The sequence below is a fragment of the Salminus brasiliensis genome, chromosome 12, assembly GCF_030463535.1.
Source record: "Salminus brasiliensis chromosome 12, fSalBra1.hap2, whole genome shotgun sequence".
Lineage (NCBI taxonomy): Eukaryota > Metazoa > Chordata > Actinopteri > Characiformes > Bryconidae > Salminus > Salminus brasiliensis.
This window is the reverse complement of record NC_132889.1, coordinates 13,458,186-13,481,916: the sequence shown is the minus strand read 5'-3', so window position 1 is coordinate 13,481,916 and position 23,731 is coordinate 13,458,186. Positions and strand designations below refer to the sequence as shown.

The 23,731-nt window shown below is 40.2% G+C and overlaps 1 protein-coding gene across 1 annotated transcript in view; it reads right to left on the bottom strand.

Moving 5' to 3' along the window:
* LOC140574217 (SEC14-like protein 1) overlaps positions 1–21,806 on the bottom strand; it is a 28,424-nt gene extending 6,618 nt beyond the window's left edge. Inside the window, exons 1-10 of the mRNA XM_072693969.1 lie at positions 21,667–21,806; positions 20,434–20,530; positions 12,972–13,121; positions 12,539–12,670; positions 11,376–11,504; positions 11,093–11,276; positions 6,163–6,272; positions 4,765–4,954; positions 1,979–2,067; positions 62–132 (exon numbers count right to left, since the gene is read on the bottom strand). Of these exons, the coding sequence (XP_072550070.1) occupies positions 62–132; positions 1,979–2,067; positions 4,765–4,954; positions 6,163–6,272; positions 11,093–11,276; positions 11,376–11,504; positions 12,539–12,670; positions 12,972–13,121; positions 20,434–20,496 (1,118 nt within the window). The 5' untranslated portion in view covers positions 20,497–20,530; positions 21,667–21,806. The remainder of the gene's footprint in view (positions 1–61; positions 133–1,978; positions 2,068–4,764; positions 4,955–6,162; positions 6,273–11,092; positions 11,277–11,375; positions 11,505–12,538; positions 12,671–12,971; positions 13,122–20,433; positions 20,531–21,666) is intronic.
* Between the last annotated feature and the right edge of the window lie 1,925 nt (positions 21,807–23,731).

The window sequence follows — 23,731 nt, the reverse complement described above, 5'->3', positions numbered from 1 at the left end:
GCATTGTTTAATATCTGGTCACAACTATTACTGAGTGCCATAAACTAATTTAGTGTATTACCTTATGGGCCTACCAAAGAGGTTTGTGTTCTCCTCACAGCGCCTAAGACCCTCCTCATTGATGGACAGAACCTGATGGAGCAACAAGGGAAGGCGGAGGCAGATATAAGCACTGCCACATTTTATCACTTGGCAGTGCTGTTATCTAAAGAGGCTCACAAGAGAGGAAAGCATATTTCAAGCATATGACTTTGACAAGAGCCACTTTCCATGCAAATCCTTCAAAACTATGTTTCCATTTCAGAAACAGTGCAGGGTGTAATACAGAATCCTCCAGTGCAGGGCAAGAGTGCAGTAAATACAATAGTATTATAATAATAAAATAGTGTAAAATACAATTCAACAACACACTCTTAAAAATAAAGGTGCTCAAAAGGTGAAAAGAACAATGGCATGCTCTCTAAATGACACTCTTTCGAGTAAATGAAGTGCGAGTGCTACAGTCTCACTCCCAAGCCAAGGAGCATTTAGAAATGTTTTCCCTTAAAGAGTGTATGCAATGAAAGGATACCAATATAGTGTAGACACTCGCATACAAAGTAGACCTCAACGGCTGACAATATTGACTGATATTGATTATTTGTGATATTGATGATCTGCAAAATGTGACACGACCCCTGGGGAAAGTGGTGTCGTCACCATGACCTGATAAGCAGTGGGGCTTGGAGACGTCACACACACAGGGCTCAAGTGACACACATATCTTTATTTTGTACCCTCCACCACATCCAAACTCAAAGAATCATAATAGCCCAAACGGGGTTCGAACAGTCTCTACACACGTATATACTCATTTTACATTTTGCAAGCTCAGTCCATGTTCTCCCTGTGTTCCTCTCCCATGTGTGACTCAGCATGACCCTTTGTGCCATTCACCTTGTTAGCCTGCATGGCCACAGGTGAACAGCATTAGGGCAGCGTAGGGTGGCGCTGAGGGCGTGCCCATGGCTCACTCCCGCCTCAAAAAGTACTGCTTTTTTGGTATTGCTCCATTGGAGAGATTCAACCTTGAGATAACCTTTTGACAGGGCGGCCTTAGACATGACAGATGTGCTCCTAATCCTGAAGATCTACCACTTCGCTAATTGAAGAGTTCAGATCCAACACTCCTGGCTGTAATATATGGATGCTCCTAAAGGCTTTCATTACCTGTATCAGGTGTGCTAGATTAGGCTTGGAACTAAACCTTGCAGGGTGATGGATCTCCAGGGCCAGGGTTTGGCACTCCTGCCTTGGACGATTAAGTAACAGGATGGATTGGTGTATTTAGAAACAAAACACCAATGCTATCATTATCATGTTTAGAATGATCCAAAGCATAAAATGCAAATAACCCTTTTGTATGAAGAGACCTTGGGAGGGGGGGGGGGGGGACAAAAAAAACAAAAAACAAAAAACTGTGTAGCTCCACCCCCAGTGCTATATTATGTACATTATTTAAGGCTGTTTCTCTGAGTTTAAGAAACATTGCAAATCGGACAAACGTATCATTTATTAAGGCACTGTTTAGCAAGAATAAATGAAAGTGCAGTATATTATAGTATAAAATCAAATCTACAATATAAATATGAATAAATATCTTTTGATGTTATCGGACGTTTCAGCCCCTCAAAATGTTCATATTTGTTTTTATAATAAATGAAATTCAGAATTTGAATGCATACAATGTTACAACCAGAGTTCATAGAAGAGTAGAGAACCCACCTCCCACTTTCGTCAATATCTTGGGCATCCCTGATCAAATAACACATTTTGTTGATTCGATAAGTGCACAAAAAGAGAACATCCTCTACAGATAAAACACACAAAACATAATGTATCTAATGTGAAATTAATTCTGTACATGCCACTTTTTTGGAACATGTTATGTGACCAGTGGTGCCCAAACATTTCATTAGAGTTTGCATGTGTTACTTACATGTCTAAGAAGAGGCTCTTCTCCTAAAGCCCGCACAAGACCTTTGGTGTCCATTTGTCCAAGTCGTAAGATATAGAGAGGACGGCCATCTGCAGGAAAGAACACATGTACATGTTCATCCATTTCATCTGATTGCCAGGCAAACCTGCATATGGTGAGCTTTCTCTATGCTGCACACTTCTATAACTACATATTTAGTGCAGAGGTCATGCACAGAATGGGAATTACAAAATAATTGTTGTAAATGTTTAAAACACACACACACACACACACACAGTAGGTTGGCAATTGTGCGTGTCTGTGAAAAACGTTTGGCTCAAAAACAGTGGGTCATGCTTATTTGCCATTACATTAAGTATGCTCTGAATGACTCTTATCTATCTATTAACAAATGCTGGTCTGTGTTTATATGGCCAGTGTAACACCTGTACTAAGCTCAGAGGAAAAGCCTGGCCTTGAGATTGGAAAGTTAAAATATTAGAGTGAACGTATTATTGTAATTTGTTGTAATTATAATATCATAAAAATGCTGTTGGGAAATGTCAATTGGGAACATTATGAGAGCAATGCTTAAATACATTTTGACTGACTTTTCTCATTAAATGATAAAAGATATTTTTCAACAATACTGAGTTTGTTGGATCCTTTGGGGCACTGTGCCTTGAGGTGGTAGTGTGTAACAATGAAAAACATTTTAAAAAACTGTTTTGATTTCTTGCAAATCATTTATTTTTAAATCACAAGTAATAGCAACAAATCATGCAACAAATAAATAAATAAATACATAAATAAATAAATAAATGAGCATTAAGCCATTTTCAAGTAAGATTTTGTTCCCCACTGAAATTTTGAGGATCAAACATTAAAAGGACCCTGGATCAGACATCTGAACTGAACTCTTGGGAACACATGCATTCTCCTGTTACTAGGAAATGCAGAGAGCAAAACAAATTGGAAGTACAAACTTGTTTTCACCACCGTTTACTGAACCAGTAAAGAAGAAAATGTGTGAAACCCAGTTGTGTTGGAGTTACTAGACTCTGTCACTTATGAATCTGATTAATTATTTATTTATTTCCATCTGTCTGTGAAGTCCATCCATTTGTAAAATTCAAATCAGTTCCCCTCACTAGGATGGGGTTCAAGCCACTAACATTGCATACAAAAACACACATAATTCTAATTGTAATATACTGTAATATAAGTGGTAATTTAAACAATAACTGCATTATATATATATATATATATATATATATATATATATATATATATATATATATATATACTCTCAAGTGGCTACATACATGAACATTCAATTGCTCTCCACACTGTTGCTTCTACATTTACATTTATGGCATTTAGCTGACGCTCTTATCCAGAGCGACTTCCAGGGTTACTCGTATTACAGAGTCGGGCCAATGTAGCATTAGGAGTCTTGCCCAAGGACTCTTATTGGTGTAGCGCAGCATAGTCACCCAGACTGGGAATCGAACCCCAGTTTCCCACATGGTGTGGTATTTCAGTGGCAGGTAGTGGTGTTATCTGTTGCGCCACACCCACCTCTAGGCAATATACATATTTAAGCAATTTCTTACAATACACAAAATCCTACTAATTGTTGAAATACCTAATCTAACATTCTAACATATGTGATTCATATTCTTAGATGGATAAAAATGATAAAATAAATTATTAAATGAGCAAAACTGTCCTGCACAGAAACACAGCTGCAATGGGCCAGAAAGACCCTTGAAACTCCCACCCATAAACCCTGTTATTGTCCTTAAATGAGTATTATATCATTGTAATGTAGGGATTATAGCAAGAAGAGGCAATGTCATGCAATTGTAGTGTTAAAAGAATTATTTAGCTAAAAACAAATTGACAAACTTGAGTTATGACGTGAATATGGCTTAGAAGTCATGGAAACATATACCAATTAATTCACTTTGGACAAAGTGTGTAGCATAAAAAGAAATATACACTGTATGTCCCAATGAGGACACTTTTTCTAATCAAAGCTACTTTAGGTTGCACCTATTGTTGACACAGATGTGCAAATACAAATGTCTAGTCTCTGTAGAGAAGTTCTGCCAATAAGAATAGGACTCTCTGGAGCAGATAAACATGAACATATATTTGTCCCATACTTAATGCCAGGCGTGGCGTAGGAGCAGTAGGAGCAGTGTTCTCTGAAATGATGCTGCCTCATCCAGTACTTTTGGGATGAGTTAGGGAGTTGAGGATGAGGTAGGGTGGTGTTCATCTATCCTGACCCCACTAATGCTTATGTTGCTGGCTGCAATCAAATCCTCATAGCAATGCTCCAAAATGTAGCAGAAAGCCTTTTATTGGATAATGGAGACAGTTACTACTACAAAAGCAGGATCATCTCCGTTCTTAAAACCCTCTGATTTCATAAGAAACAATAAATAAGCTGGTGCCAATACTATTGTCCACATTGTGTACCTTTGTACATATTTGTAGACAACAGTGCGTCATACAATGTCAGGAACCACAAAGAGTAGTCTATCAGAGATTGCTGAACAACCTAATGAGGTTTGAGACCAGTGTGTAATGATTTAGGCTTGCTGTTTTCCCAATCTTAACTTGTGCACATAATCTTCCATTACTCGTTAACTGTGTTAATCTTGTAGCTCCATTGCAAAAATTAAGAAGCAAGTTTGACGTCAAACATGTCTTGACTGATTATCTACATTTTGGCGAAGACTTCTTTGAGCACAGTTAAACAGGAGACAGCTGGGTTCTAGATAAAACCATTGTACCTTTGTCATGATGGTGCCATCCCCCAGCGTAGTAGTCATGCAGCAGTTGTGGGCACAGCCACGTATCAAGCAACAAGTCCACCTGGTGCTGCTTCCGCCAGGTCAGCGTCTGACACAGTGCCTCCCGAGCCTTCTCCAGGCTGAAGTCGCGTGAGCGCAGGAACCGTAGGACATGCTGGTCTTTAGGCAGCTGCAAGAGATGGACATCATAAGGGCAAAGTAGAGACATATTACAGCTTTAATCGTGCTGTACTTTTACCAGCTCAACATGTGTCACAGCATTAAATATCCATTTTAAACCCAACCATACAGAACAAAAAACAGGTCTGCCCAATTTCTTCATTCCTAATAGAGGTGAAAATGAATGATTACATCATGATGAACAATTTGTATTAATTTGGAATCAATCACTGCATTAATGTCATATAATAAGTATGTGCTCATTATTTGGTCAAAATACAATTGTATGGCTATAACAAAAATGACAAAAACAAATTCTCATTAATATCAGAGATTTCATTCAAACCATTTTCTAAATAATGGTAATCAAATCAGATCAAGGGGTTAGAAATTTACTACTATAATTACTACAGAAAGTATGTGTTATCTCAAAAAGAAATACAAGAAATACAAGAAATGTAAGAAAATATATAGAAATATTGCAATATTATATGGATGGATTGAGGTCAGTCCAGGCACATTTGAATGGACTGGGTATATTTTTTTTAATTCCAATTCGGTTTCGAGTCTTTCTTAAAACTACAGTGTTTAGAGCACCATTTGGTGTTTTCAAGGCCCCATTAACAGACATTATTGCTTAGTTGGCACCATAGAGGAATGTTTGGAACCATTTTAAAATGTAACATAAAAACACAACATAATATCCGAAATCTTAAAAAACTATATCTGAAACGTTTTTTACCAGCGGAAGAGGAGGCTAACGCTAATGCTAAACTGGGTGGCTGTATTTTCTTTATACAAGACAGGATTGGTATCAGTTGATTTGGGCAAAATAACCTGATTGGGACATCCCTATAATATATTAGATTTCGTAATACGTCAATACTGTGGCCTTCAGATCCCAGTGTTCTGACTGCATAAAAATAATTTTTTTCTTTGACACCATCAGATGTTATGCATATGATGATGTTTTTTAACACTGCAATAGTTTCATCATGTTTACAGTATCTCAATTTATAACAATGTGCTGTATATTGAAACGTAATTGAAATCATGATATATCAAATGTTCTTGCCAATAGACAGCCCTACCAGCAATTTCATAAGAAATGACATCAGAACATGGCCAAACCCTGCAGTTAACAGCCCATTCCATCGACCTCAGACAAATATGTCAATCCCTGTATGTGTCTATTAACATGACAGCCAGTCTCCTCACCTTGCCCTTGTGTGTTTCCTGCAGCCACTGTCGCAAGCGGATAAGGCAGCTCTCCTGCAGAGGGCTCAGTTCCCCCAGATAGCGCCTGATATAGTCTGCATCTAACTTATCTGGGAAACACAACAATATAAACATGAATAATATACATATACATTATATATACAGTACAGGCCAAAAGTGTGGACACACCTTCTCATTCAATGCGTTTTCTGTATTTTCATGACTATTTACATTGTAGATTCTTACTGAAGGCATCAAAACCATGAATGAACACCTGTGGAGTTATGTCGAACGTTGAACTGTTAGCCGTCGGCTTACGCCCATACTATCTGCCGAGGGAACTGACGGTCGCCATTTTTGTTTTGGTCTACATCGTACCGGCAGCCAACGCGGAAGCGGCGTGTGACGTCATACACTCGGCCATCGCGAGACTCCAGACTCAGCACCCGAACGCCCTCATTGTCATCTCTGGGGATTTTAATCATGTGTCACTCTCAACCACGCTGCCTAAGTTCCACCAGTATGTTGACTGTGCTACCAGGGAGAACAGAGTACTGGATCTTCTGTATGCAAATGTTAAGGATGCATACAGGTCCTCTGCCCTACCTCCACTGGGGAGATCAGATCACAACCTGGTTCTGCTGACACCCACATACCGCCCAGTGGTTCTAAGACAGCCTGTGACAAGGAAGGTGATCAGGAAGTGGTCACCAGAGGCTGAGGAGGCTCTGCAGGTCTGTTTTGAGACCACAGACTGGGAGGTGTTGTGTGAATCAGCTGGTGAGGACATTGACAACAGGACAGGTTGCATCACGGACTACATAAATTTCTGCACTGACACTATTGTTCCAGTCAGGAGGGTGCGTTGTTTTCCTAACAACAAGCCTTGGATCACCAAGGACTTGAAGGAACTTCTAAACAAGAAGAGACACGCATTCCAATCAAAAGACAAGGAACAACTGAGGAGTGTGCAGAAGGAGCTGAAGGTGAGACTGAGAGAGAGCAAGGAAGCCTACAGGAGAAAACTGGAGGGTAGGCTCCAGCAAAACAATTCAAAGGAGGTGTGGACTGGGATGAGGCAGATCACTGGCTTCAAAGGGAAGCAGCAGACTGTTGGGGGCAGTTTGGACAAAGCCAACGAGCTGAATGTGTTCTTTAACAGATTTAGCATGACACCCTCCCCCTCCACCAGCAGTGGCGGCGTCTCCCCCACCCCCTCACCATCACCACCGCCTCTCCTTGCTCACTCACGTCTACCCCCCCTCACCCCACAAACACAAACACTGTCTGAGGAATCACAGCAATCACCCACCCACTTAGAAGTGACAACTGGCCAGGTGAAGAGACAGTTGGAGAAGCTGAAACTGGGAAAAGCTTCAGGACCTGATGGGATCAGCACAAGGGTACTGAAGGTCTGTGCTACCCAGTTATGTGGGATCCTACAGCACCTCTTCAACCTGAGCCTCAAACAGGAGAAGGTGCCAGTGCTGTGGAAAACATCATGCCTGGTTCCTGTTCCAAAGAAGTCTACCACCTCCTCCTTGAACGACTATAGACCTGTGGCCCTCACATCACACGTCATGAAGGTCCTGGAAAGGATTATGTTGACACACCTCAGTCCTCATGTCAGCCCTTTCCTGGACCCCCTCCAGTTCGCTTACCAGCAACAGGTCGGAGTGGATGATGCTATCATCTATCTACTGCAGAAGGTGCACGCCCATCTGGACCACAACAACTCCTCAGTGAGAATCACTTTCTTTGATTTCTCAAGTGCATTCAACACCATCCAACCTCTGATGTTGGGGGGAAAGATGGACAGAATGCAGGTGGACAGGTCCACTGTTGCCTGGGTCATGGACTACCTGTCTGACAGACCCCAGTATGTGCAGCTAGGATCCAACCGGTCTGAGTGCTTAGTCAGCAGCACTGGCGCACCACAGGGAACTGTTCTCTCTCCCTTCCTCTTTACCCTGTACACCACTGACTTCCAGTACAGGTCAGAACTCTGCCACCTTCAGAAATTCTCTGATGACTCTGTGGTAGTCGGATGCATCAGGGATGATGAGGATGGAGAATACAGGGACCTGGTTAACAGCTTTGTCGTGTGGAGTGAGAGGAATCACCTGATTCTCAATGTGGCCAAGACCAAGGAAATGGTGGTGGACTTCAGGAGGAAGAGGACCACGACCGGTCCCATTACCATCACGGGTCAGGATGTGGAGCGGGTAGACACCTAGATACCTGGGTGTCCTCCTGGACAGCAAACTGGACTGGAAGGCCAACACAGAGGCTGTGTACAGGAAGGGGATGAGCAGACTCTACTTTCTGAGGAAGCTCAGGTCCTTTAATGTGTGCAGCAATATGCTGGAGACCTTCTACCAGTCTGTTGTTGCTAGTGCTGTCTTTTTTGCTGCAATCTGCTGGGGAGGCAGCATCAGGAGTGGAGATGCCAGTAAGCGCAACAAACTGATCAGGAAAGCTGGATCAGTCCTGGGCTGCTCTCTGGAAGGCTTTGAGGTGGTTGTGGAAAGGAGGACTCTGAGCAAACTCACTGCCATTCTGGAGAACACTTCCCACCCCCTCCATGATCTACTGGTCAAGCAGCGGAGCACTTTCAGTAACAGGCTCCTTCAGCTCCGCAGCAGTAAGGAACGGTACAGGAGATCGTTTCTCCCAACAGCGATCTCGCTGTACAACGCCTCGTCACTGTGCCGGGACATTATTGTGCACTGAGTGTACTAATAGAACAGTCCCGCTGTTTCTCAATCGGACACTATTCTGTTCATCAGTATGTACTGCCACACAGCTCTGTCATCTGCACTGCCACTTTAAAACTCTATACTGTAATGATACCCCAGGATGCCTTTCATCACTACATTATATTAATGTAGTTACTGCACTGTTACATTACACATAATTCATTCTGTATATTACATTATATTAATGTAATTATTACTGCACTACAATCACTTTTTACGCTTTTATGCCTCTATCATGCTGCTCTCTTGTTTGATTTTGCTGCTGTAAAAACTGACTTTCCCTGTGGGATAAATAAAGTGATCTATCTATCTATCTATCTATCTATGTACTTAACAAAAAAAGGGGAAATAACTGAAAACATGTTTTATATTCTAGTTTCTTCAAAATAGCCACCGTTTGCTCTGATTGTGACTGTGGAGGCCAAGTCATCTGCCGCAGCACTCCATCACTCTCTTTCTTGGTCAAATAGCCCTTACACAGCCTGGAGGTGTGTTTGGGGTCATTGTCCTGTTGAAAAATAAATGATGGTCCAACTAAAAGCAAACCAGATGGGATGGCATGTTGCTGCACGATGCTGTGGTAGCCATGCTGGTTCAGTGTGCCTTCAATTTTGAATAAATCTCCATGCTTCACAGTGGGAACCAGGCATGTGGAATCCATCCGTTCACTTTTTCTGCGTCTCAGAAAGACACAGCGGTTGGAATCAAATTTGGACTCATCAGACCAAAGCACAGATTTCCACTGGTCTAATGTCCATTCCTTGTTTTTTGGCCCAAACAAATCTCTTCTGCTTGTTGCCTCTCCTTTGCAGTGGTTTCCTTGCAGCTATTTGACCATTAAGGCCTGATTTGCGCAGTCTCCTCTTAACAGTTGTTCTAGAGATGGGTCTGCTGCTAGAACTCTGTGTGGCATTCAACTGGTCTGTGATCTGAGCTGCTGTTAATTGCGATTTCTGAGGCTAGTGACTCGGATGAACTTGTCCTGAGAAGCAGAGGTGACTCTTGGTCTTCCTTTCCTGGGTCGGTCCTCGTGTGTGCCAGTTTCGCTGTAGCGCTTGACGGTTTTTGTGACTCCACTTGGGGACACATTTAAAGTTTTTGCAATTTTCCGGACTGACTGACCTTCATTTCTTAAAGTAATGATGGCCACTCGTTTTTCTTTAGTTAGCTGATTGGTTCTTGCCATAATATGAATTTTAACAGTTGTCCAATAGGGCTGTCGGCTGTGTTGTAACCTAACTTTTGCACAAGAAATTCCACTAATTAATCCAGATAAGGCACACCTGAAAACCATTTCAGGTGACTACCTCTTGAAGCTCATTGAGAGAAGAATGTGCAAAGCAGTAATCAGAGCAAACGGTGGCTATTTTGAAGACACTTGAATATAAAACATGTTTTCAGTTATTTCACCTTTTTTTGTTAAGTACATAACTCCACATGTGTTCATTCATAGTTTTGATGCTTTCAGTGAGAATCTACAATGTAAATAGTCATGAAAATACTCATACTCATTCAATGCGTCATGAAAACGCATTGAATGAGAAGGTGTGTCCAAACCTTTGGCCTGTACTGTAGATCAAATGATTTTAGATTCTGTAGCCAAATGTACTTAAGTTGCTAAATGTAGACACAATCCAATACATATGGGTTGATCTAGTATGCTGGTAAGAATTAGTAAGAACACAGTGTGTAATGTCTATAGATTGTGGGAACCTAGTATTTTCTTTGGAAGCTTAAGATAATGCAATCTTTTTAAAGACCAGCCAGATTTATTATTAATAATTTATCTTTATTTTTATTTTATTATTATTATGATTTATTATTATTTTGTGGAACTCAATGTCACACTTGCCAATATTTGTGACAGAACTAATTTGGAAATAATGCCAACCCCCAAACATTTTTATCCTATATGATGCCATTTTTCTTTTTTTTTTATGTAGAGGGTTTGTTCACCTCTTTTCACTTGCAAACAAAAATGAACAAACCATACATATTGAGCAGTACACTATTGTAAATGACTGTACACCCAGCATTCTTACATAACTGTTTAGTTCATTTTTCTCATTGAAAGTCAAACATAACTTGTGCCAATTCAAGCCTTTGAGGGATGCTGTGCAACTGAATGCAAATGATTCCACGTTTCTGGAATATAATTTCGGTTGCCTCACCTTCTGAAGACCCAGGTACAGTGTCTGCAGGGCCGTTGAGGACTCTACTGTGCTCCACTCTGCCTGTGGGGATGGGTCTAGCTGAGCTACCTTTAGTACTGGTAGACGGAAGGCTCCAGCGAGGGATGAAAGTTATACCCTCTGCCTCTAGTTCTTCAAGATAATACTCTATGATCTCCTTCCCCTTTAGGAAGAAATGTGAGAAAGAGAATATATAAAGAACAGTTCAGTGCACACGCACACACACGCACACACACATGCGCGCACACACACACACACACACCTTTTTAATACTGGCAGCATACTGCCTCATGGCTATCTTCTCTGCTGTGCTCTCAAAGCCAAAGAAAGACTTCATATCCATGTTGGCTGACTGCTCGAAACACGTCCAGTCTTCATTTTCTGGATGCACCTGTAGAGGATTTATTGGACAAGAAATTCAATTTCAATTTAACTAAAAAGCTTCACTTCAACCACATGTTTTTTGTGAACAGATGTTACTTTTGCTCAGTTTCACCACTATTGGATGGACACATACTATCATCCTACTGTCATGACAGCGCCACTACCAGAACGCACGTGGCCCGTGGTTGTTGTGGCGCAACAGATAACACCACTACCTGCCAGTTACACCACCATGTGAGAGACCAGGGTTCGATTCCCGGTCTGGGTAACTATGCTGCGCTACATCAATAAGAGTCCTTGGGCAAGACTCCTAACACAACATTGGCCCACCTCTGTAATTCAAGTAACCTTGTAAGTCGCTCTGGATAAGAGCCTCAGCTAAATGCCATAAATGTACCAGAATAATATCTGAAATGGGCTACTGTCAGTGGTCGAAGTGGGCTGGTGCTCATACCAGGACTTCTCACATTCTGCTGGTACTCTTTTCCGCACTCTCCATATCAGGTTGGTTCTGGGAAATTCACAATGGCCCTATATATAAGATGACTACATGCAATAAAAAAAAGCCTAAAAGGTGAACATAGAAAGGTAGATTATATGACTAAATGGTAGGTGTATTTCATGAAAAGGCCAATGAGTGTAGGCACAATGTCTACCTACAAATGGCAATTCAGTGTTTACAGAACTGTACTGATCTACAGACTCCAGGGAACGCTCTGCAGACCTGGATGTGATGTTTGCACAGTGATGTGGCACACTAATGATGCAGAGGTGTGCAAATAAAGATACCTAGTATTCTAAAACTATGGTTCCCAATTTAGTCAATATTTTTTTTTTCTTTTCAGAAAAGCAAAGATACCAGCAGTTATCTGACTTGAGTCAATACTGAGGCAGAACGAATCAAAAAGTGCACTGCCTAACCCAGACGTTTGTTTGTATAAAGGTCTGGGTTAGGCACATGTGCTCTAAATTTCTCAGTTTTTGATAACTCTCAATGTCATCTGATAAAACCGTTTCCCTACAGTGCGGTGTACACTGTACCGTGTAGCTGCAGTGCTCCCTGACGATCACCCTGCTGGAAAAAGTCTCATTGTAGGCCTCAATATGCAGTGTTCTCTGCCTCCGGTCCAGGGTGTTCTTCTGGACAAAGTACAGATATTCCACCCCTGCTATCTGCACGTATATAAGAAAAGCAACAGCTGGTCATCATGCATCCAGTCCATACAGGAATATAAGAGACTACATTGCTAAACATTTCATCTGATCTACGTGGGCTTAAGTACCAATCTCCAAAGGATAATTTTAGGTGACTCTCTGGTCATTTCAACAAGACATACAGTCATATCTATATACATAGATAAAAATGTTGGGTCATGATAAAATGTTAAGGCATGTTATTTGTATTTGTTGGGCATGTTATACATGTTTCAGCTGTTTACTGTGTAGCAATCTGGGACTTTTAACAGAGAGGTACCCTTTTCAGAAGTCGAGGGGCATCCACATCCAGAGTGCATCTGCGCTCAATGACATGAGTCGCTCCGTCCTCACTCTTGCTCTCACTGATTATGTCACTGTGCACAAAAATGGGGATGAGGGGAGAGGTTGGGAATCTTCTCTCATAGGCCTGTAAAGGGGTGGGAGACAGGAAATTCAGACACAGAAAGACTGCTAGTAACCCTTTTTTCAGATCTCTAATAAATCTGCACCACAGCTGAACTACATACTGTTAGTTAACCCTCTGAGGTCTAAGGGCATTTTCTTGGTGCCTGTATCTTCTCAAATTCGACATTAATGGCACTTTCCAAATGCGAGGCAAAAACCTGAGAACCTTTTATTCTTCATTTTTTCTTAATGAAGAATAAAGGGTTTCTAATGTGATGGGTAAGTCTTAAGTGATTGTAATAATGAGTGTTCATTTGTCCGTTTCACACAAAACATAGACAGACACACGAATCCACCAGTTAGACAAAGTAAGAGGCGGAAGATGAGTTTCTCAATAGCAATCTCACGTTCAGATGCTATTTAAAGGGCTGATACAACAGACTCAGGAAATGTTTGAACCGCATGTCTGTTTGTATACACTAGCTAATTACAATTTAGAGCAAATTAGAAGAGCTGTGTTTGCAACAGAGATGTGTGAGAGTGAAGATGTAATTTTTTGATCACACATCTATATCCCAAACCTGGTTCTAAGTAGAACCAAAAGCAAAAAAGCTTCTAGGGCATCACTCAAAGAACCATTTGAAGCACCTTTATATTTAAGAGCATACTTTCTCCAAAAAAATAGTTCTAATCAGTTCTAATTACAAAAAGAAAGTCTGGGTGGACAGTCAGATTCCAGGGGTAGCCAGTTCTTTGGCTTTGCCTCTGGTGTGTGAGGGCCAGGCCAAAAGACAAGTTAGCAAACAAATAAAGCAAGAACAAGGATTTCCGATCCATTGGTAGTTATTCTAGAACAGGTGTTCATTTCTTATCAGTCAGTGGCAGGGCACTTAATAGCAGTCACATGGTGTTGTGGTCATGGTTTCATTTTGATTGCTTTGATTGCAACTTTAAAGCGGATGTATTTTTGTTTTCCTGAAAATATTTAAAACCCAGTTTTAATTACAAGTGGTATAAATGCATGTTGTTTCACTGAATGAGGGGGGTAGGACCACTCTGTGGTGGGACAGATTAACGATCCCATTGATTTTAGCCCCGTTTTAGAATGTATTGAAACACACCAGTGAGCTCTTGGTGTTAAATAGTTAATGCTGAACCTTTATTATATGAGCAACATTATTTATGCTTGTATTTTATGACAACGATTAATCTTCTGGGGCTGACAAACACAGCAGTGTGTCAAATTTGATGTTTCTAGTTTAGTGTTGTATGGAATGAGCAAGCAGATGAGGGCCTTGCTAGTTTCATCACTAGATCATAACTTTACCTAACCTTAGCTTAGCTTTGTTATTTATCTAGTCAGTTGATCTGAATAGTATGAGGTACAGCATTTGGAACATAAAAATACTCATCAAGTTTTTAAAACAGTCGGTCATTGTGAAAGTAATGCTCTTCGATCACTATCTGTATACTGCATGTGAAATGAAATGCTTATGCTGATGTACTTAATACTATATATCAGTATTATATATTTTTTTCTCATTAGAGTAGATCAAGGATCAGTTATGTAGTTTACCTAGAACTACTTGGGGTCATCTTTGATAGTTACACATATTTTTGGAGGTTTATAAATTCCTCTAAAATGGTCTTGGCCTCCCAGTGACCCCCCAGTGAGCAGTCCTTAAACATATTAGACTTTGGCCCCCACCTCCACCATGAGCAAAATTTGGAAAATTCCTGTTCTGAATAATATTACAGTCGCAACACCCAGCAAAAGAACTGTAGTATAGAGTTCTGTCCATGTTGTGCAGGCCTAAACACCAATGAGCAAAGACACCAAAAAGAGAACATTAAAAGGAGATGGTCAGTCCTAAAGGCTTTTGCTTCAAAAATGTTGTTTACTTACAAAACAATGGCTATTTTACCATTTTTGACTGACACGAAGGGCAGTACTCCTATTCAGTACAACCCAGCTTTTTGCCTTTAGACTCATTCTCTATAGCTCACATCACAGCTAATTTGACTGACACAATTACCCACATTATCTCTGTCAATATTTATCTAGAGTCTCCCATTAAACAGCTGTTTGACTATCAGCTAAAGTGACTCACGCATAATGCTCAGTTCTCTGTAATCTGATCCTAAAGACCTCTATCTAACACAGTCATAAGTACTGCACTGTTGGCAATGCTGGAAACAGACATTTACAAGACACTGCTAATGTGACATAACTATTAGGGCAATACTAATAATAGTGCTATAATATGAGCATTGCAGCTAATGCAGTTCTGGGGCATCTAGGCACACTTGTGCCTGAGTGTATGTACTACATTACAAGTCTCGAACTTCAAATATCTCTTTTTGTTTTTAATATTAAAAATGGCATAAATATGTTTTTTCAAGTGGTGAAAAGGGGTTCCAGCAAAATCCACTGATTAATAGTGAGGGGCCAAGGGGGGGGGGGGGGGCGCTCACTTAACATGGTTAAGTGATCAAACATAACTCATTTATCTCTGAGGAGAAGCTGGAGGCCGCTTGAATCCTATAGGATAGTGGAGAGAGTTTTTAAAGCAACATTATGTAGCAATTGCACCTTGAAATAACAGCGAATCATTTTGATGCTTTTAATATTACATCAAAAAAAAAAAAGGTACCTCAGTCATCACCACTCATTGCCACTCAGTATGCCAGCTACTGCACTATGTGACGTTGGTGCAGCATGAATAAGACCTTCCGTGAGAACTGCGTACTCCGTGTAACCCAAGTCATATGTGTAAAAATCCTGTAATGTCACTCTACTGTGTCAGTTTCTTCTTTTATTTTCAATACTGGTTCTGTATCTATCAGCTTGTCCAGAAATGGATGTATAATTCGTGTACAAAAGGGGGGCTTTTGCATAAGTTCAGCAAAAATACCTTGTAAAAATACCTCCCACAAATTGATGTAATGATGACTGCTGGATAACTAAACATAGCACTGATAAAGGCATTATGGGCTAATATTCAATATTTTTCCATGTACATATCTGCCAATGATAAGAAAACTTAGGAAACATCTTAGGATCTCTTGCAATTACACACACACAAATACAGAACCAGTTCTCTAAAGTGACAGTGACTGGTATCTAATCAATACACTGTTGTTGTATAAAGGCCTCCTCCATTATAGTAAATGATAACATGATATGGCGCTTACAGTTTAGAGTAAAGGGCACCACAGCTTATGTAATGGAAGCATCCTGTAACTTCCAACTGTATCACTGCCAGCCCTCCGTGTATCACTGTAAAAGCCCTTAAGTAGGCCAGCATGTAGCTTACGTGTCTTCTACTATCTTTGAGCATAATGTCAACTGTAATGCAAGTTTGGACAGCTTACAAACAAATGTTGTAAGTTAAGCCATCTCTTTCAATTTGATACGATATCATTGTACCTCACTACTGGCATCTTAAGGTTTTATTTTTAGGTAAATTTGCATGCTATGATCCTGAAAGTACAAGCAGACCTGCATCTGCATTTCTAATTCTCCTAGTTTTCAACACTTAAGGTAATAAAAGTAGACCGTGGTTCTGACTCGTGGTTGTTTTGTGAGCTGAAACAAAAAACAAATAAATAAATAAATGACAGTCTGCCTGACAGGGCCTGAGGACCTGTTTCACAACATTAGCCTTAGATGTGGTGGCTCAGAGCCACAAGAGTCAACGTCAAACTGCAGAGCTGACTGACGTACATGGACACTATGGCACAGTGTTTTTGCTGCCCATGCTGACTGAACCGTGACGTCAAATGACACTTTTTGCGAATCTGAAAAGCCAATACGCTATTGTCAAGCCCAGCCTGAAAATCATTAGGCTTATTCCCGCAGTGGATTAATGATGTCATGGGTGGATCAATGGTTTTACACAGTCACCTCATTCTCCCGGTGATCAATTCTGCTGCAATGATGACACGACACTATTGCTTGGCGAGACGGATGCCAAAGCCTCAAAACAAATGCCCTTCAGGATAACATCCATTACGAATTATGCAAATTCAGCGGAAGCAAACTTTGCTAAAGGATTGTCGTGCCTTGAGCTCATTGCTTCATTTCAAAAGAAGTAATGAGATCATTTTGAGGTCAAAAGACAGAAAAAACAGCATTTGTGGAGTTCTGCTGAAAAGGGCAATAACCTCAAGAGTGATTACACAACTACACAGTTTTGCAGATATCTGGGTAGGGGTTATCAGACTCAGGAAAATGCTCATTCAAAGCTTCAACTTAGTTTTGCAAATATAAAGGGGGTCAATACCTGTGAGGTAACATCAACAACAAAGATCTGTGAGCTAATACATGAAGAAAAAGGTTAAATAACTAAGTGCTACTGATTTCATAACTCTACTCAGTAGCAGTAAAGATAAGTAAGTAAAGACTCTGAAAGAAGCTGGTTGCTGGCAGATTTGAGCATGAAATATGAACATGTTCTTATCAGTATTGTAACAGGTGGTGTTCTGGAGAACAGAACATGCTGCTCAACTCAAAATAACCCTAAGAACTGCACATTGTGTGTTCCCTCAAATGTCTCATGTTTTGGTTCAAAGGAACCTATCCTAACTATTGTGCCCCTTAAGACAAGAGCTTTAGTAAAATTGTAAGTTGTAATGGCAGTGACCAGGTAAAAGAATCGTTAAGAATCATTGCATCTCAGTGTCTTGCTTTCTCTTTTCTGCTGTGACACTGAAAATTTCCCCACTGTGGGACTAATAAAGGATTATCTTATCTTATCTTAAAAATGCAGGATGAACCTACAGAAACTGTAGCATAGCCACCACAATACTAGTACAGAGGCGTTCCTAGGCAGAACACTGTGTTTCTGTTGGGCATAAAGTCACCCAACAGCAATCAGAAAGACTAGTGGAGAAAGACTGTAAAAGAGGCTAATTCCAAAACCCCTAAACTGTTACGCCGCAGTTTTGACTTGTTTTATTTATGCCTGCCTAAATGTACAAATCCAGTCTTTTTGACACCTAAAGCTGCAACACGGTCAAACACAACAGCCACTTTGGGAGAATATGGTGTTGTTGATGCTTGTAGTTAGTTATGTTTGCCACAATTGTGCATCAGCAGGACTGGAGAGCAGCACATCGCTCCCAGGCTCTGCTAGATATTAGAAAACGGGTTGCTACATGAACCAGACCTTGTCACAGCATTTTGCCTATGCTAGTGTGCACAGAAAATGGGCACTTCAAAGCAAAAGTCTGAAGACACGGTTGCCTATGCTAGGCTAAAAGATCCTAATCAAATGGCAACAATCTCTTCAGCTTATTAGGGCTTACCTAGAACATCTGAATGATTAAAGACCAGTAAATGCATTATCAGTTAAACACGAACAGGTGGATAAGGGTAGCATTTGAATTGACCATGCAGAGGAACAAGGAAGTACGAAAAGGGTTCAGTAATGCTATTTGCAAGACTTCAGCACATACACAAAGAGACACAAAGGAGTATATGTAAACAGACAGCTATAAAGATATAGGTGTGAGGAGGAGGAGGTCATTTCATATGTTAATGCAGAACAAAAGATACTTTTGGACTAATTTATATTTATTCATTATTAATGAATTAATTAATGTATTTATTCATCATTATATTCGATTTCTTATGCACTATGCGCCTCATCACTTGGCGACCTCGCACTGTTGGCTTTATGCAGAGTTGTGATGATTCCGAAACACTACCACTTTTCAATAATACCCCTCTGCAGAGTTCCAAGCCTGCTCTGGCATTAACATCAGCACAAACACTGTGCACAGGGAGCTTCATGGCATAGGTTTCCATGGCCGAGCAGCTGTGTGCAAGCCTTCAAGCACATCCCCAAGCACAATGCCAAGCATTGGACGGAGTGGTGTAAAGCACACTGCCAATGGACTCTGGAGCAGTGGAAACGTGTTCTGTGAAATGATAAATCACGTTTTTTTATCTGGCAGTCTGATGTGAGCCTGTGTTTGGCGAATGCCAAGAGAAGGTTACCTTCCTGACTGCACTGTGCCAACTGTTTGGTGAAGGAGGGTCAATGCTATGAAGTAGTTTTTTAGGCGTTGGCCTATAGGCCCCTAATTTCCAGTAAATGGATATCTTAAAGCTACAGCATACAAATACATGGACAACTGTATGCTTCCAACTTTGTGGAAACAGTTTAGGGAAGGTCAATTTCTGTTTCAGCATGACTGCACCCCAGTGCACAAAGCAAAGTCTAAGCCTGCACAGAAACCTGACCTCAACCCCATCAAACACCTTTGGGATAAGCTAAAACGAGATGAGATGAGAGTCAGGCCCTCTCATCTAACATCAGTGCCTGACCTCACAAATGCTCTTCTAGATGAATGGGCAAAACTTTCTACAGACACATATTTCAAAATCTTGCAGAAGGCCTTCCCAGAAGTGTGGAAGCTGGGAACAACTCCATAGAAATGCCTGTGGATTAAAAATGGGATGTCATAAAAGCTCCTGTATGTGTAATGTGTAGGTGTCAGAGTATGTTTGCCCATATAACGTATCAATTATGCGATCCTCAGGTGAGGAAAAAGTGTAGTCTGGTAAGTGTCTGCATGCCTGAACCTTCAATAGTGAAATGAGACCAGGGTGTCACAAGGATGACCTCTCAAAGATCTGCTCTGTCTACTCCCCTCACCGAGTCTGACACTGCAAATGTAGAGCAACGTATTATCCATTTTCTACGCAGTCAGCAGTCAGAGTGAGAAAGTTTGGCTCCATGAGCATGTCACCAGGTTCTGCCTTAAACGCAGATCTGAGCTCTTTTTAACAGTAACAAGCAAGCTTAGCTGGCAGGTCTAGCAGGTGTTGGGGTTAAATATTCACTCAAGTTGGAACTGATCTAGTGACTTGGCAGGAAGGGAAGACAATAGAGAGCCATAGAAAAAAGCACCATAGAGAGAAGCAGCTGATTTTTACTGCCCTCGAGATAGTTGGTTATAGTTCCTGTTCCTGGAGAAGACTTTATTACCCATTACTGCACACTTTTGAAACAGCACCTCACTCGTAAAAATAAAAGGTGAAGTAGATGGAGTAGGAACACTAAAAGGAACCACTTGTGCATCCCTAAATAACCTTTTACCAGACAGTTCTTTAAATTTTTCACTAAAGCCCTTCTGTGGAAAGATTCTTTAAATATCCAAAAGTGGTTCTTCTACAGGATTTCTCCAACAAACAGTTCAGCAGCTTTATTTTTTATAAAACATTTAAGGTTAATTAAAATTAACAGTGCTTTAAACTGATCGTGATACATGTAGTTAGACATACACCATCATTTGTTAATGAATGTGTACAAACACACACTTACCATCATTATGAGTTCGAACGGGTATTTGTAGACCCTCACCGGTGACTGATATTTCTGCACCATGGCTGCAGCTTTGCTTTCTCTTCACCAGTCAGCTCTGCCAACAGAGTTAACACTTACAGACTGATTGTAGTCACAGAAAACACATCTTTCTCAGCTGACCCAGTGACATTCTGCTGGACGTCAGCTGAGATGTGTCACATGAAGCAGAGCCCAAAGGTTTGACTGAGCTGAGCCCATGTTTTTAAGCTTTTGCAAATATTAATTTTTGCATTAAATGTTCTGAGTTGTTCTACAAATTTATTTTATTTATGCTTAATGTCCACTCCAGTGCTAGTTTGGACACCTTGCAAAAAAAAAAAAAAAAAAAAAAAAAAAAAGACTGAAATGTTCTGTTGATTTCCAACGTAAAAGTATGCTATCAATATGTACTCTTTTCATTGCAAAGAAAATAATAATAATAATAAATAAAAAAATAAAACATACCATATTTAACTTATTTCTGGAATTATACAGTGTATTCTATACAGTGTAGTCTATACAGAAGTGTGTTTTCTGTACAGGATGCAAACTTATTTTCAGTTAGAAAAATCAACAATGCGTGTTATTTGACCTGAAGTGCTTAAGGTTTTGTTTACAACTGCGTGCTTTGATTAAATACAGCTTTATAACTAATAAACACATATTTTATAGACATTTGTTAACATAATTGCATTATATATATATATATATATATATATATATATATATATATATATATTTGTTAGATAACATTTCATGATGAATGAACCAATAGGAAAGCTCTAGTATAATACTTAGTAATACGTAATAATAGGATGTACAAAACATCAAACGTACTGATGATGTAAAAATCCAAATGTATAAATGTAATAATAAATAAATAAGAAAATGAATAAGAAATAACTTTAACCAGCCTACAGCTGAAAATGTGCAGGTAAACAACGTAAATATCAGGTATTGGAGCTGCAAAGTCACACGAGGGACTGTTAAGGACTGTTGTAGAAACTAGTACAGCTGTACATTTTCAAATTCTACATTTAAATGTTATATTTTTTAACACTTAATTATTCATAAATAACAACATTTGTACCTGACTAACAGCAGCTCTTCACACCTTTGAGGAGAACGTCAGTGAAAAGGTCGAGCAGCAGTGCGAGCTCCTTCACTACACAGCTCTCAGTAAAACACTGAAGCTCTTCAGAACTTACTTACCTCAAAAGTGGACAAAGACAAAAACAGCCAGCGACCGACAATCCAGTCCGAGGAGTTCGTGAAAGTCTCACACCATCAGTGAATGCCCTCCATTCCGCTGGCCTCTGTAAGAAACTTGCAGTTCGTGCTCTCGGTTCGAGTTGACCGTTGTTATCCAACTGTGCTGAGTGAGGCGTTCAGTGCACTTCCTTCACCAGCTCCAACTCCGCCTCCTCCATGTCGCTTATCTGGACCAGCCGGAAAGGTCTAGAAATATGGAGGTTTTAGCCCACTATAATCACCTACACCAGTGTTTAACTATCGCTTTATTCATTTACTCATTAGATCTGTCCATTCATCCAAACGCTGATTATTTCTATATTTTTTTGTTCTTCTGATGTTACTTCCTTTCATGGCCAGCAGGGTGGGCTGTAACGACACTTGGCCACTACCACTAATTCTGTTCAGTCAAATGAGAGAGAGAGAGAGAGAGAGAGAGAGAGAGAGAGAGAGAGAGAGAGAGAGAGTGTTTAGGGTAAGTGCAGATTTAATGTATTAGGACTTTAGGGCCTGGCCTCAGTGTCTCTGGACGCCTACTCTACCCTCATCCTCAGACCCATTACAGTCACTAACACTTAGCTGCTGATTCCTCTCCTGGGTTTAAGTTGATTCTGTTACTTCTTTAAGTGTCCAAAAGTTTATAGGAAGTAGAGCATAGGCTTACATTGAGTGAATGTAAAATTATTATTAAAAGTATTAAAAATATTTAATGAACTGACAAGTTGACTTTTAGAGTACCATGCTTGAATTTGGTTGATCTTCTTGGATCCACCCATTCTTTCACAAATTTGTTTGTGAAGGTAGACTGCGTGACTGAGTGCTTGATTTTATACACCTGTCGCAATGGGACTGAATGAAACACCTGAATTCAATGATTAAGAGATGTGTCCAAATACTTTTGTCCATGTAGTGTCTGTATAAACATTAGCATTTTCAAGCATATTTTCATCTGTTCGTATTTTTGCTGTATTTTTGGAATCCCTGCTTACAACATACAGTTTATAAAGTGCCTTTTACAGAAGGGAATTAGCAGATTAAAAGATTTGCTAATATATTATAATTATAATATATTATACGATTATAAGAATAGACGTTTATTAGGCCAAACTGTGGCCGAAATCTTCACACCTGCTTTATGATATATGATAGTATATAAAAATCACAATAATTTTTCAATGCAGCATTAATTGGTTAGACTCTCTCTTTTCCCTTCTCAGAGTAAAAGGTCACTCAGCCCGACCTGCTGGAAGGTTGCCCGCCAAGGTCCCCTCTACCTGCATCAGACCAACTGCCACCTACCAGACTGACCATCAGGCCCACTACCCACCACCACCCATAACAGACCAGCGGCACACCCTCCTACCACTGCTACGTGTCTAATGACCATGTTAAATGGACTCTTAACTATCTGCCACTATTAATATCACCACTATTAACTATCTACACCATGATTAATATATTATGATTATGATCAGAGCAGTTAAACAGTATAGATGGTTTGGTAATTTTTATCAATAATTTATAAATAGTTCTGACCAGAGGAGGATGGGTCGGGTCCCCCTTGTGAGTCTTGGTTCTTCCCAAGGTTTCTTCCTCCAGCTCTGAGGGAGTTTTTCCTTGCCACTGTCGCCGTTGGCTTGCTTACGGGGGGTCTTTGATCCTTCATGTCTTACTGTGTTTCTTTTTTGTCTCTTTCTTTTACTAATTACTAATTATGTAAAGCTGCTTTGTGAAGACAACAGTTGTAAAAAGCGCTATACAAATAAATTTGACTTGACTTGACTTGGTTAGGACTTCGCTATGACTTTCACTTTGTTCACTTGACTTGTAACCTGAGCTGTAGCAACCAAGAACTTTCAGCCTTAAACCACCCCTTGTGTATTGGCATTATGCAGGAGTCTTTGTTTATGGCCGTAGTTTTAATTAATTAGCCCGGAAATACAATTCCTTAAAAATAAAAAAAGCAGACGAGAGATTCCAGCCTCCTCAGGTGTGGTGGTCAAGGTTGTTTACTCAAGGTTGTTGA